Source organism: Lissotriton vulgaris, chromosome 2_1, assembly GCF_964263255.1.
Source record: "Lissotriton vulgaris chromosome 2_1, aLisVul1.2, whole genome shotgun sequence".
Taxonomy (NCBI): domain Eukaryota; kingdom Metazoa; phylum Chordata; class Amphibia; order Caudata; family Salamandridae; genus Lissotriton; species Lissotriton vulgaris.
In genome coordinates, this window is record NC_141687.1 from 1397553188 (window position 1) to 1397568588 (window position 15401).

A 15401-nucleotide genomic window follows, 5' to 3' on the forward strand; every position below is an offset into this window, starting at 1 on the left:
GAAACCCAGTAATATTTTCTAATGTCTGGGACAGCCAACCCTCCCCGTAGACCCCTCTTTGTAGTTTGCCTAGAGCGGTTCCTGAGCAGTCCCCATCCCATAGAAGCCTACACAGCTCACTATCGATACCTTGGAACACGGATGAAGGTATTTTGTAGGGGGTGTTTTGCAAAACATTGAGATGTCTGGGCAGTGGCAACATTTTAAAAATAGCGGTCCTTCCCATTTATGATATGGGCAACCTTCTCCAATTGTCTACGTCACTCTTTAGACGCTGTAGCTGAGGGTGTAAATTGTCTGCTAGAAATTCGCCTTAAGCTAAATTTTAATTCCAAGATATGTGAACTTAAGCTTGGGAGTAAGCGGTATTGTAGCAGTCAACCGCTGGGGGATATTACCCTTTAATGGAAAGATCAGAGACTTGCTCCAGTTGATTGTATAGCCCAAGTAGCTCCCAAACAGCTTGAAAATGTGTAACACCCTGTGCACCAACCTATACGAATCTTTCAGATATAACCGTATATCGTCCGCATATAGGGATATCCTGTCCTCCCATCCACCTCCCCCTTCTATTCCTGAGAGGACTGGATCATTCCTCACCCATGCTGCCAACGGTTCCAGAGCCAAAGCAAAAATCATTGGCGAAACTGGGCATCCTTGTCACATGCCTTTCCTGAGCGGAAAAGAATGTGAGACTACCCCACTGACCGTTACTCTGGCCTTCGGATCTTGGTATAGCAGTTTCACCCATTCACAAAACTTAGGGCCAAAGCCCAATCTGTGCAGTGTTTCGAACATGTAATCCCATTCCACACTATCAAATGCCATTTGTGCATCTAGCAATAGTATCACTGCCTCTTGGTTTTGATCTGTCTTAGCCCAGTGCAGCACTCCATATAGCCTCGTAAGATTTAATCTTGTGCTTCTGTGGGGCATGAATCCTGATTGTTCTGGGCGGACCAACTCAGGAATCACTGTCTGTAGCCTAGTTGCCAGCACTCTTGCAAGAATTTTAGCATCCAGATTCAGTAGTGAGATTGGCCTATAAGATCCATACTCTGTCAGATTTTCCCATGATTTGGTTTTGGCACGATTTTTGCCTCCCCGACATACGCTGGGTGTTCCCCTTTTTCTCTGGACTCCTGATACATATTGAGTATTTTTTGGATGCGATCCTACTTGCTACACATTTATACAACTCCATTGGTATTCCACTAGGGCCTACAACGTTCCCCGATTGTAGATCCATAAGGGCTTTCAATATTTTTTCATTCATTAGGTCCTGTTCTAATGCATCTCTGTCCTCAGTGGTCAGTGATGGCATGTGTATTTCTCTAAGTAGTTCTGCATAGTCTACTGCTGTTTGAGTCGACGAAGGGGTATAGAGTTCCTCGTAGTACAGTGCGAAAGCCTCTGCTATAGTTTTCCCGGTATTGTGTCTCTCTCAGGATTTTGGATCTCCAATACCCAATTCCTTTCCCAGTCCTTCTTTTCGAGCCAGGCAAGCATTTTACTCGTTTTGTCTCCCATGTCAGCCAATACTGTGGTTCCTTAATATGCATGCAGGCCCTATGCTCACTCAGCTGTCTGAGTTCTTGCTGTTTCAGTCTCAGTCTGCGTGTTTCCTCTAGGTCTGCGGTTTGCCCCTCGCTGATCCCTTTCTCAAGGCATCTTATCTCTATTTCAAGTGCCTCGAGATTCTCAGTGTGTTTTTTCTTCTATATACCTATTTGTGCCTGTACATGACCCCTAATCATCGTTTTGTGTGCCTCCCACAGGGTGGACGCCTCCTCAACCAAAACCTTGTTTTCTTGAAAGTTTTGTGTTGTGCATTCAAGTAACTCGCCCTTACTCTGTTTGTCCCTAAAATACCATGGGTTCAGTCTTAGTGACAAACCATTGTTTCGCATCTACCCCTGTAGTCTGACCTCCCCTGGGGAATGGTCCAATATCCCTCGTGCCTTATGGACCATTCCTCTAAACTGACTCATCTGCATCTGGAGTGTAAACAGGTAGTCTATCCGAGAGTGGCTGTTATGTGCTGATGAGGTGTGTGTATATTGTAGTGTTTGAGGATTATGCGCCCTCCAAAAGCCTGCCAGCCCCATTGCTACTATGAATCCCTCCAGTGGCTCTCTACCTCCTGGTCCCGCTGCCCCTGAGAGTCTGTCCATCTCCGGATCCATAACTGGATTCATGTCACCACCCAGAATCAGTGTTCTCACAGGCATCCCAAGTATATCTCCTAGTGTCGGGAGGGTGTCCGTGTGTAATCGTGGGGGGACATAGACGGAGCATATGTTCAGTATCTTGCCCGCCCAGGTACCTGTTAGAGCGACGCATCAGCCCATATTGTCGCACCAGCTCTTACCCGGTATGAATGGGAGTGTTGTCTTAATCAGTATCCCCACCCCCATAGAACCAGTGGCATAGCCCGCGCGTGCGAGAAACTTGTACCCCCCTGTCTAGTGCCTTACAATGATTACCTTTCAGGTGCGTCTCCTGGAGTAGCGCAATGACTGGGCTGTGCGGTTTCAGGAATTGCAGCACCAACATAAGTTTTATTCTACTACTCAGCCCAATGACATTCCACGTTAAGATTTTTAAATCCATATCTTGTGGAAGCTTACAGATGTTCCTTTCCGGTCCTGTGAGAGGTGTCGTCTGTCCGGTTGCCTAGACCATTTAAACTGTCCCCGGCCTACCGAGTATACTGAGTGTATGAGCTCATATCGTCGATGTCTAAGCATAAACAACGTAACAAAATGAAAACCTTGCCCAACATGGCTTTCTATCTCCGGCAACTTGTAACTCCTCTACCTTGCTAGACAGGTCTAGAACCACCGGCCCCCCCAACTTGCAGAGAGCCTGTCGCCCTTTTCAAAACTGCGGTATGCTGGGGTGAGCTAGCGTCCTCAACCACAATTCTACATCATGCCCAGTTATCACATGCTTGTCCTTTGCTTTACTTCCAGGTGGTGTTTTCCCATTTTGTACCACCCTCCCTCCCCGGATCCCCACTGCCTCTCTCGAACCATCTCACCGGTCACACTTAGACCTCGGTAGTCCTCAGTGCCTGAAGTCCTCAAAGTTCAGTACAGTCACCATTGGCGGAGTGTCTGTCACCTCCCCAGCTTACGGGGCACGTTTTTTCTCCGGTCTGTTGTCTCAATATGGCCTCCCGTGAATTCGTTGTTCTTTCACCTTCGGAGCCTTTGAGGTCACACGTCTCTAACCACTCTCTGGCCTCTTCCGGAGTGGCAAAGAGCCAGGATTTCCCTTCTGCCAATATTTTTAACTTAGGATATAGCATCATATACGTAAGGTCCAGTTTACGCAGCTCTCCTTTAATGGCCTCAAAGTTGCGCCTCATCTTTTGGACCTGCATGGTAAGGTCCGGGAAGAAGCGTATAGTCGCATTTTCATGATGCAAGTCTCCATGCAGGCTTGCACCTTGTGGAATCGTCTCCCGATCTCTGTAATTCAGGAGCCTTGCGATTATTGTTCTTGGTGGCGCCCCTGGTCACAGTTTTGGGATAAGGGCTCTGTGTGCTCATTCGACTTTAAAGTGAGTGGATAATGTTTTAGGGTGCTGGTCATTTAATATGTGGTCCTCTAGGAAGAGGTCCACACTCTGGCCCTCCTTTCCCTCCGGAATGCCCAATACTCTATGTTGTTACGTCTTGCTCGCCCCTCCTGATTTTCAAGCTTTGCCGCCATCATGCTCTGTTGTCGCTTCAGCTGTTGGGCCTGCTCCTTTTTGCTCCGTCGTAGTTTGCAGCGGTGCTATATTCCCTTCCGCTGCTGTTACCTTGTCGGTAGTTTTCCGGAAATCTGCTCTCCTACGATTCACTTGAATGATGACTGTGTCAATCCTTGACTCTATAGTGCCTCTCAGGTCTGCTATGGCCGCCATTGTAAATGTGAGTGAGGGATCTTCAAGTTACCTTTCTCCAGTCTGCCCCTCCGGGGCCGTGGCCTGAGTTTTTGCTATTGCATAATTGTCCATCTTGTTAGTTTGTGTGGCTAAGGGGACTTTTGGTTTCACCATCTTGTTATATGCAACCTCTCAGGGGCGGGGGAGGGCCCCTTCGCCTCCTTCCTGTGCCCCTTCTGCTTCCCCTGATTCAGTGGTATTATACCCTTGTTGTGTTGTAGGAACTAGTCTCCCTGTCGCCCAGTCACCTATGCCGCTGTAATGTGCTCTACATCAAGTGTGGGCAGCCCTTTGACTCCCAGCTGCTCCTGCTCCTGGAGACTCGATCTCTCCTAGGCTCCGAGATTAATGGTGCCCCTATCAGTCAGTTGCCTGGAGTCCTGAGCTTACCCGGACCATCTCCTCAGTCCTGTGCCCCCTCCTGTCTCCACTGCAGGCTCACTGCCTTCTGGACTATATCCCCCACGGAGGTTTAGGGCCACGGGTTCGGTTCTTCATCCAATTTACTCAGTGTGGTAGCGGGCCGCTTTTGTTTAGATTTACCGCTCGTCGTCCGGCCATTGGGCCCTTTTCTCTTCCCCCGCCAGGCACCTTTCTGTGGAGGTATCTTCCCCTGGAAGCATTAGGGATCGGGGGTTCGCTTGTTTACTTGCAGTGCTCAGACCAGTGGCAGGCCGTCTTTCCTCTTATTCCCACTTTTCCTCTTATTCACAGCTCTCAGCCTGTCCATATGCCTGAGTCGCTGCTACTATGCCCCCTTCACTTTTTACAGCAGGCAGCCTTGGGCTGAGCAATGTCTTCCCCACTCGTTTGGGGGCTAAGGGTCTTCTCTTTGCCTGTAATAGTCTGTCCGGGAGCCCGCCGTCTCTGATCATATGGGAGGCTCTCCGATGGGCCTCGTTGCTCTGCTCTTTCGCCGCCCCACACTGCTTACTTCAATCTGCGTTCGGGTAGCCAGGTGCGAGGCTTCCGGGCTGCATTAGCACTTTCCTCTCGTCCCTGCCGAGATCTTCCCCGACCACAAGTCCTCGTGTATGGCGTCCCAACCTCTTCCTTCCATACTGGGTGGGCTGCGCTCACCCAGCCTACCTTGCATCGTCTTGCACTTCTCTTCCACGCGGTCTTTCGGTCTCTGTTTCATGCTGGTCTGCCGTTCCTACTGTCTGGAGGGTTCTTGAGGTGGTGATCCGGGCTTCACCGTAGATGTGGGTCCAGAATTTATTTATGGATTTCGGGCCATTGATGTGGGCTTTGCGGAGCTTCACTTAAGCTTGGCCATTTTCAGTGGCTCCTAGCCACGCCCCGCGAAATCAATTGTTGATCACTAGCCCTTTCTTCCTTTTAATGGTTGCCTGAGAAGCCCTCATTATTAAAATCAAGATGTGGTGATGTGTTTTTTTCAAAGAGGTTTACATTAGTGTCCTACCTCTCCCTTTCTCATGCCACAATGGGACCTTAACTTGGTCCTCGCATATTTGATGTGCAGTCACTTTGAGCTGCTTCACAGCTGTCATTTGCTACTTCTCATCCTCAAGACAGTGTTCCTTGTCCCAATAAGATCGGCGCTGCCGATAAGTGACCTTCAAACTCTGTTTACCCGCGGTATACCATCTTTTTACCAGACAAACTGGTTCTGCTGCAGATGCAAGCTGCCTTCTTTTTAAAAGTTGTGACACCATTCAGTGTCTGTGAAACCATCAACTTGCCAGCATTCTATGCTCTTCCTCAGCACTCCTAGGTTGAGAGACTCCATCGCTTGGATCCCAAAAGAGCACTGGGCTTTTACATTGATCCTTTCACAGAACACATGGTGGATGATCAGTTTCTTGTGGAGTTTCGTGGAGCAAAAAAAAAACAAGGCCCTGCAGAAAAGGACCATTTCCCACTAGATTGGGCTCTGCTTTAAGATCTGCTATGCTTATACCAAGATAGTAGAGAACTGGTCACAATAACAATCAAAACTTCAAGGTAAACATAAAAAGAAGGAAAGCATTCACAAGGACTTAGTGATAAGTATGCAATAAATGCCATTTATTCTCAAAAAGTCAAAACTAATTGTTAAAGACATCACAATTGCCTATCTACTTGGGAGAATGGTGCTCAGGGTGAAAAAAAGTAAAGTGCTCAGGGTAAAAGTGCGTTCGTGAAGGTTGAGAGAAAAGAAAAGGTAATGTACCACATACATTGTATTTACATAATGACAATCTGTCCAGCCTACAGATGGCAAAAACATAGCTATCTATGAACGCTGAAAACTAATCTCAGTCGTGTATGCTTGTTATTGAGAGTAACAGAAGTCAACGTTTCGACTGTGTTGGCATGTGGAGTTCCTGTCCTGGACATCTGCCAGGCACCTACATGGGCATCACTGCATATGTTAACAAAGAACTAATGTCTGGACAGTCAGGTTTGCAGAGGGGCATTGCACACACTCAATCCTGCAGGACTTTCTGGTTTCATTCACTTCCAAATAGGTACAGCTTTGGTATCTATTCAAACGGTGAGGAATCTGTTTGAAGTCTTTATCAGATGTTACTTACCTTCAGTAATGGTCTCTGTGGTAGAGACTCTATTTAATCGCACATTGCTCACCAACTCTTCCATCCTCCCCTTTCTACGAATTAGACTTAAACCTTTAATAAGATTCTTAGTCTAGGGATCTGCTCACTAGTCACAACCGATTTGTTATTGGAACTCTGCATCGGGGGTATGGACAGCTTCAAAAGTAACTGGCATCAGTGCTTAGGGTTGGCATCTATATTAGCTCCGCACATCATTTCAGCGTTTGTGCAGAGCTGCACGTCATCAGCTACCTGCCTGCAGAGGTACTGCTGAAAAAGTTTCTGGAACCTGGGGAATATTAAAAAGGGTAGGCACCTACGATTAGATAATCTCTCTACCAGAAAGAGCATTATGAAGGTAAGTAAGTTGTTCATCATGGTTACATATTATTCAGTGCTCACAAGTAAGTGGGACAGATAAGTTGTCTCATATCCAAGGATTGATACTGTATCAACAGCATGCATTTTGTATCATAATGCTTCATTGTGCTATCATTGAAGTTGGCAATATTCTCCATCTCTAGCATGTGCCAGAGGTGAGGAATCCGGTCTTTCTCACCTGCCGGCCTATACTTGCCCCACTAAGTAGTCATGGTGTGTTTGACTGTACAGAGCATTAGTGACATTAACGTTTCTCTCGTGAAATGCAAAGGGAAGGTTTAGGGATTAGCCACTCTTAGTGTTACGTAAATGGGGAACCTTAGAAGCTGCATCTGGAAAGTACAATCTGTAATATCTAGAACCACTTTCTAGTATTGCTGTAGTGTCTGACAGTCTCTAAAAAAGTGGATCAAGGTACCATCTGTATCGCACATCCTCCAGCACAGCTGAGGGATTTTATGTGCCACTCCCCCTTTTTTAGCAGCATTATGTACCAGTAAGAGACAATCCTACATAGTGCTTCTTGGGTTATAGCTGTTTGCATCATATTGAGGGCTCTAGTATAGCTCTTGTATAATTTCTTCTGGGAGAATTTTCTATTGAGTTTCTTTTCCCATTCGATCTGCCCAGGGGTTTTAGTGTGAATGTTCTACTTGCTTAATAACTTATATATTCGATACCAGCCTTTTCTTGCTCTTTCAAGACAGGAGTCATTACTCAAATTTAATTTAGGGCCAAGTGTCTAAGTTGGGTGTACTGAAATTGTTCAGATTTTGGGATGCCATGCTGGAAGCTAATGTTTAAGAAAGGTTGAATCTCCAATTCCCTCAAACAGGTCCCCAAGCCTCTTCCACCCCTTAATGCTGCAAATCTCAAACCTATGGTCCCTAACAGCTGGAGTAAATTCCAATTTGCCCATTTTAAAGTATCATCACCAAGATTTGAAAAGCATGATGCATAATAAATAAATAACTTGGTTCTGTTGTTTGGATGAATTTCAGCAATATTTTATTGGATTTTTTTTAAAAGGAAACACTGCATTTATGTGATTATTTCTTTCAAGCATAAAGATAACACACTCTTACTATTTTCCTACAGGCAGTGGAATCATGAACAAACAAAGAAAAGCTGTACATCCTATAAAATATAGTGAAAGTACTTCGTTCTCTCAACTTACAATGGGAAAAGTCAAAGCAAAAGTGCAAAAGAATATTTATAAAGGACCGGAAGGTAGAACCCACATCGGGCCAGTAAGCAATCGAAAACTTAGAGGCGAGAGAACTAATCAATGTGAAAGTCTTTTAATCAACTCAGCGCCTTTCAGTTCTCATCAAGGCAGTCCCAAGCTTGGTAGACTAGAAAAATATGATAAACGGGAAAGTAAACAGAATAATCTACAGTTTCTTAAAAGTGTCCCAAATTTACAGCATAATATGAGAATGTTCTCATGTACTCAGTGCAACAAAAGCTATAGTCTGAAGGGAGAGCTCATTAGACATATGATCACACATTCTGGAGTGAGACCATACCCATGTACTGAATGTGAAAAAAGCTTTTTTCAGATGCCACATCTTATCAGACACCAAACAACGCATAGTGGTGAAAAACCATTTGTATGTACTTTCTGCCATAAACGATTCAATCGGAAAGATTATCTGAATGCACATAGAAGAATACATACTGGAGAGAGACCATATAAATGCACAGAATGTGAGAAAAGCTTCACTTGGAAAGGAGAGCTTAACCAGCATCGGAAAAAGCATTCAAGTGTTTAACTAAAAGTTTAAAAATTGTTATGTGACCTGTCATGAAGAAATGGTGCTTTTGTCCTTGCTAGACGTAACCAGTACACTTCCACCTTTGTCCCTGTTCTATGTTCTTGCAACGTCTAGATACTGAAAAGGAGTAGTGATTTCCTAATTTGTGAAATGCTTTTGAACACATTGATTTTGCCTTTTACTTTTATGATGGTTTTCCTATATGTTTACAAAGCATTTCTGCAACAGCACTGGCATCATTACTGCAAATGGTAAGCTGATTCATTCCTGGGAAACCCCAGGTCAGTCTGAAACCCATTCCCTCATCACATAAGAATTTCTGATTATCAAAGCCATTTATACTCGGAGTCTTTTAGAATACATGTTCTGTAATAGTAACACATCCTGTTTGTACAGGCGGCAATCAGATCAGATTTTTTAAAATCTAATCCTCAAATGATCATGTAAAATTATTTGAAGTTGATTAGTTCTGATTCAATATCAATGACCTTACATTTTACACCTATCTCCACATAAAGCACTTATTCACCAGAAATCTGTTTTTGTGATTTTGGTAGCTTTCACTATACGACTAAATCAGCACCCATGCACAACAAAGGTGTACCTCTGCTCCCCTTGCATAACATACTTGAACTTATGTTGTAGAGGCTCTTCCAGCGGTGGCTAGCCAGTCTGCGTGTGGAGCATGATCCAGCGGATCTTTGTGAACAAAGTCTAATTGACCTCTCTGATCTCATGCTTTTCAGGTATAACTTGAAAATGTGTCTCTTTCAAAGGTCATTTGCTTAATTTTTGCACCTGGTAGTTACGCTCTTGTTTGCTTCAGTGTATTTCTTCACTCGTCTACTTAGGTTTGCCTTGTACATATAGGCTCCTGGGGGCTTGGATAAGTGTGCCCTTCTAGTTGGCAAACAATACCGAAAATGTGACCTTTCAAGTGTAAAGAATAACTCCTCAGCTTTCCCTTTTAATAGGGTTATGCCTGTTGACTGAAGGGATACTTTGGACACTCACACCAGGTAAATCATTCTGTTTGGCTAAATGACTGTACTCTAACATTTTGGTTGGGTCCCCCAGATGTTGTGTTACTGACACTATCCACACTTTATAAGACATACACGATATGCGACAAAGGGTTTTTCTATTCATGGCATACATTTCAACTGCATTTTTGTTACATTTCACGGTACCTAAAAGGGTCCTCACTCCAAAGGGCAGTAGTGCAAAGTCCCAGTGTAGATGTGCAACTGCATCCTGCTGTTTTTCTGCTACATGTCACAGCATTATTTGTACATGTTAAAATGTGTTAAATATAATATAAAAAATAATGCTATTCTATTAGATCCAGGAATCAAATGTAGATATCGGAAGATTTTACATTAATTTATAGTCCTTTATATTTCTATTGAGCTAAATATATCAACAACACAGTGTACAATAAAAGAGAATGCCAGTTTGAGTGTTACTGCATCATTCAGACTGTTACTTATTACATGGATATAGATAGTATATCAATGCAAAATTACTGATGTTGTGTTTTATGAATTATACATTTTATAATTCCACAAATACATTTCTTTTGAACAGTTAGTATTACAATAGTTTAATATTCTTTGTTTCATAACAGAATCCTTTAATCTGGTGTATGAATATTCATTTCGACAAAACTCTTGAAAGATTCAATCATGTAGTGATTAAGTTGGAGTGCTTGTGATATTTTGTAAGTGGTGAATGTTGTCTCATTCTGTCGCTTGCTCACATTTTGATGCAAGCCAGAGGATCTGCTGCACAATAGTGAGTGTTTATGTCACAGTACTAGGTGATTTTCCTAAATGCTGAACAAAACCAGGTGTCTCTGCCATCTTGTCAATGGTTGAGGAAATTTGGGAAGCACAAGATCACATATTTCGGAGTTTATATGTGAGCCGAGCCACAATTCCACCAGAAAGACAATGTGTAGTCTGTGTTCTCATATGGAATAACAGAATGTAAATGTGCTTATAGCTGCTTGTCAGCTGTTGCAGTAACCACTTAATCCAGAACTCTGGTGCGAAAATTTCTGCTAACTGTAAGAGTATGAGAGCAAGAAATGATGGGCCTGATTCACAAAGGGCCTCAGCACTCGTGGTGGAGGCCCCGCAGTTCTGGGGCAGTCTTTGCAATCAAGGCAGAATCTCCGCAATGAGATTTCTCATTGCAGAGATTTCGCCCTAAGTGCGGAGACTCCCCCACAACTGCAGGGCCTTTGCCACGAGATCAGAGGCCCTTTATGAATCAGGCTCACATGGATTTGTTTGGTATGGTCAATTCATTTACTGAATAATTACAGGAAATAATCTCTGAGTTGAAGGGGAATGATGCAGCAGCTGAGGCTAATGTAGAGAAAAAGGGGAAGAGATCGGGTTGATGCATTAGTCCATTTGTGCATGCACACCTCTGTGTAGTGTGCTGTGAGTTAGCAATGATGGGACCCTTTTGGTTCCTAATGGACTCTTTAGAACTATGACATAAGTGTTCAGGTGTGGTGAATAGAGTTATTACCTATAACGTTGAGTTAGCCCGTACACGCACTGGAATAAAGATGTGTAATACTAAGCTCTGTGTGTGGCGTATTCATTTAGAACTTTACAAGTACCCAGGCTGGGGAGGATGCTACAACTGATGACGAGATAGAGGATACGTAACACGAAGGTTGACAGTGCTCTCCCAGAGAAGTTGCCCTTGTCCCGCAAACTGCTTGTTCTTGCCACATGTGCCTCAGTCGAAGTGAAGATTGACGTTTGGCGTATGTGGAATCCAAAGCACCACTCCAACCACTGTGAAGCATTTGACGGTAACGAAAGCCTCACTGAGACTTTTACTCACTTTTTGTGAGAAATTTGCTACTAAGGGTGTGAAAGAGATACTGCACCACTACGCAACATTGAGCTGTAAATTGTATGGACTCTAACTGTGAAGGTGGAAACAACCAGGTACAGAAAAGCGACAGAAGCTGCGAAAGTAGCCAAATACGGAACTGTGCTAACGGCAGTGAAAACTAGGGACCATGCAGAAGCGTGAAAAAAAGGTACAAAAAACGAAACCAGTATTTACTATAAAGCAGGTAATACTTTCCACAACAGTAGCAAGGGGTGTGAGATACACAGCCAACACCTTCATAGAAAGCAGAATATTGATGATAGAATGTCTGCCTGGATAGAAACGTTTGATTTCATTGATGCACTAGAAGAGACATATAACAAAAAGATTGTCAAATATCTCAAAAACCTTGCCGCCGAAGGAATAAAAGAGGTAATCAAGAAATTACCACAAATCACAGAAGTTGCATACCGTCAAATCAAAGCTGCATTAAATCTCAAGTTCAATCCGATGACAAATGTCAATCACGAAAGATATATTTTTTGTCCGGATCGACTGAAAGCTGGTGAAACAATCAATTCATTTGTTGAGAGACTTGATACTCTCATCAAACACTGTTAGTTTAATGAATTCATTGATGAAGAAGCAAGGAATAGATGTTCTTAGATCCATTTAGACGACTAATACTAAGAGAAACCATTAGTCTGGAGCGAGGCCTCATGGCTGCCAGAACTGAGGAACATGCTGATTGGCCAGCTGATTTTTAAAAAAAATGTTTTATTGATTTTCACCCAACAAACAACATACATTTGCTTCACATCAATGCAATTGGTTCAATACTCGATTTCTCAATTACACATTTCTTTGGTCACGGCATATGTAAAAAACTCAATATTATCGTCCTCCATTTTCCTCACATACTTATCTCTTTATAGTATACAGTGCCCGCTTTACAGTTTCAGACTAGCATGTTTTTTTTGTTAGTCCATGTGCTATTGAGTCGTTCGAGCAAAACACCCATCAGATTGCAAAACATGCCCTCCCCTATGGCCATCCCTATCCCTCTCCACCGGTGTGTTCAACATTACCATTATGCCTAAAAACATGCAGTATGAAAGTTGGTCAAGGGCATATAGCTCCCTTTCCCATCTGATTGACCAGCTGATGACATGAAGTCCAGAGGTTCCCAGAATGAGTCAGTTGTGAAAATGAAAAGTAAGTATAAGCACAAAACTGAAGGGCACAAAGTGATGTCTTTGACGAAAAAGAAACTGTGCATTAGATGTGGATTTTAATTTCCACACAAATGTAAATGTCCCGCTATTGGTGCAAAGGCTGTGGGAAGGAGAACAATTTTTTTAATGGTGTGCAAGTCGAAGTGCATCAAGACTGGAAAAGAAAATGAACGCCTGAATGTTCCAGAAGCAATGTTCTACACACGATCACAAGGCCAAGCAGCAACATCTACTGAGACAAAGCAACACTTAACTGTGTCGATCATTGTCTAAATCTTCAAGAGTTCTTCAGTTTCATTGTCAAGCGACACTGAATAAGACTGATATGCAGTGTCGATGTTTACCTCAGAAAAACATGCGCATGTCGGACTGGCCACATGCAGAGAAAAATAAGAGTCAAAGGAAAGCCAATGAGTAAAATCACAAAAGTCATTCAAATATCGTCCAAAAACGACACTAGAATTAAACGGTTGTTCCATACCCTTTATTATTGACAGTGGTGTGTCTCAGTAGTAAACTTTCTTTATTTAGATATATAAAAACATATCTTTAAAAGATTCTTCCAGCACATTAATACAATCTTACAACTTAAAAGAAATGAAAAAATGAAAAAAATAAAAACAGAGTGCAATGTGGCTTTCTTATCAGTGCTTACTGCAACGTCAATTTAGAAATTAGCACTCCCGGACAATGCAGGTAGAGTTAGATGCACATTATTCTGCACAGTGGTCCACTTTTTCTAAGAGTCTGTAGGCATACTGAACAAATTTGGCCAGTTTTATGTTTAAGTCAGTGTTCTCTAAGGACAGAGCAGCAGTAATGGCGTGTCTGCAAGTCTGAACTCCCAGCCTGTTCCATTCCGGCCTGAGTAGACGTCTCCGTTGGGAAATGAAGAAGGGGCATATACAAAGCACGTGCAAAAAAGTTTCGTTTGCTGACCCACACCCTCTGCACGTTTGATCAACCTTTTTTTGACGCCATGCAGGGAAATTTTGTAGGAAGCGCCAGTCTCCCAGTCTTGGGGCGATCAGACATCGCTTTAGATGATAAGAAAATGTTATTGACAGATAATTTACCGGATGAAGTCGTTTATAGGAGTTGGCTACTGCCCAAGCATGGCTACGTTTCGCAAGGAGAGCTTTGTCCATGATCAGGGATTTCAGTCTTATGACTTTTTTAATTGTGTTTTTGAAGTCAGTCTGGCTTGGGTTGAGGGCCCAGAGGTCTGCAGCAGACGTTTGTTGGATATAGTCATTTAGGAGGCGACCGTAAGTTCCTCCCGGATTGCTCACACTAGTTTCATTCCAGACCAGGAGTTCCAAGGTACCAGCTTCTGCCTTCCTTAGTTTGTGGATCAGATTAAGATATGAGCCAACATTAGAGGATTCATAGTTTGTTAGGCCCAGCTCTAGTCTGACCTGTGCTGGCGAAGAGGACCTTGGCAGGTGAAGCAATTTCTTATAGAGTTTGGTTGTCAGTTTGTTTAGGGAATTGTTCATTTTTCCCTTGAAGATCTCTATACCATACGAAAGAGTGGGCCCGATCTTTGCTCTAAGCACTTCCAGTAAGGGCAAAACCGTGGGGCCAGAGAGTCTCCTCGATAATTTAGCCAGGGATATCATTAACGCTGTTGCCTTCGCTGCAATCACAGTGCTCTGTTTAGTAAAACTGCCCCTGGAGTCCAAATGGACCCCTAAGTATTTATACGATTGGCCGATTAAAATGCTTTCTTTGTTTATTGTCCAGCCTCCACCTCTGTAGCGTTTTTTGCCAAACGGGACAACCATAGTTTTTTCATGTTAATTTCTAACTGGTTGTTAGCCGTGTATTGCGTTAAGGCGTCCAGAAGTCTCTGTAGCCCCACTCTGGTGAAACTGAACAGTGCCAAGTCGTCGGCATATAAAAGATTGCATAATGCCGTGCCTCCTACTTTTGGTGGATGACTGATTACTTCCTCTAGGGTGCTTGATAGGTCCGCAATGAATAGATTGAAGAGAAGGGGAGCCAGCACGCATCCCTGTTTGACTCCACGAGAGGTCCAGATTTTCCGGGAGAGATACGTGCCAGACCCTAGCTTCACTCGGACCCATGTATTAGAGTACAGCAGAATGATGGGGTTCAAGATGTTGTCTGGGATTCCCCACTGCTTCAGTTTTTGCCACAGCGCTACCCTAGGCACCCTGTCAAATGCTGCTTTGAAGTCGACAAAGCAGCAAATAATCGACCTGGAATTTGTGAGGGCTTTGTCAATGATGGTGGAGGTTGCCAGTAAGTTTGTCATTGTTCCTGATTTGGCAACAAATCCTGTTTGATTGAAAGGAATCAGATTTTTATCCTTTACCCATTGTCTCAGATCCTCCAAAATGAGGCCTGCAAAATGTTTTGCCTCTATGTCCAACAAGGCAATTAATCTGTAGTTGTTTGGGTTGCCTCGTGGACCGGCTTTATAGATGGGATGGATAATAGCACCTCTCCAAGAATCCGGGATGGTTTGGTAGGTCAGGGTGTAGTTAAAAAGGTTTAGTAGCACTTTGGACCAGAAAGGGACATCGGACTTGAATAGCCTCTGCGGCAGGCCATTCGGGCCTGGTGCTCCATCTTGTCTTCCTTTGGTAAGAGCTTTGACTACTCTTTCTTCAGACAGTTCCTC

The 15401-nt window shown here is 43.6% G+C and overlaps 1 protein-coding gene across 3 annotated transcripts in view; it reads left to right on the forward strand.

The window, feature by feature from the left end:
- The window catches only part of LOC147732646 (zinc finger protein 425-like), a 254029-nt gene extending 242777 nt beyond the window's left edge, over positions 1-11252 (forward strand). For 2 of the 3 annotated variants that reach the window (XM_086957157.1, XM_086957158.1), the window contains one exon: positions 7978-11252. In XM_086957157.1, coding sequence (XP_086813283.1) covers positions 7978-8654 — 677 coding nt within the window. In that variant the 3' untranslated portion in view covers positions 8655-11252. The remainder of the gene's footprint in view (positions 1-7977) is intronic. The other variant, XR_015308481.1, reaches the window with a different exon arrangement.
- The last annotated feature ends 4149 nt before the right edge of the window (positions 11253-15401 follow it).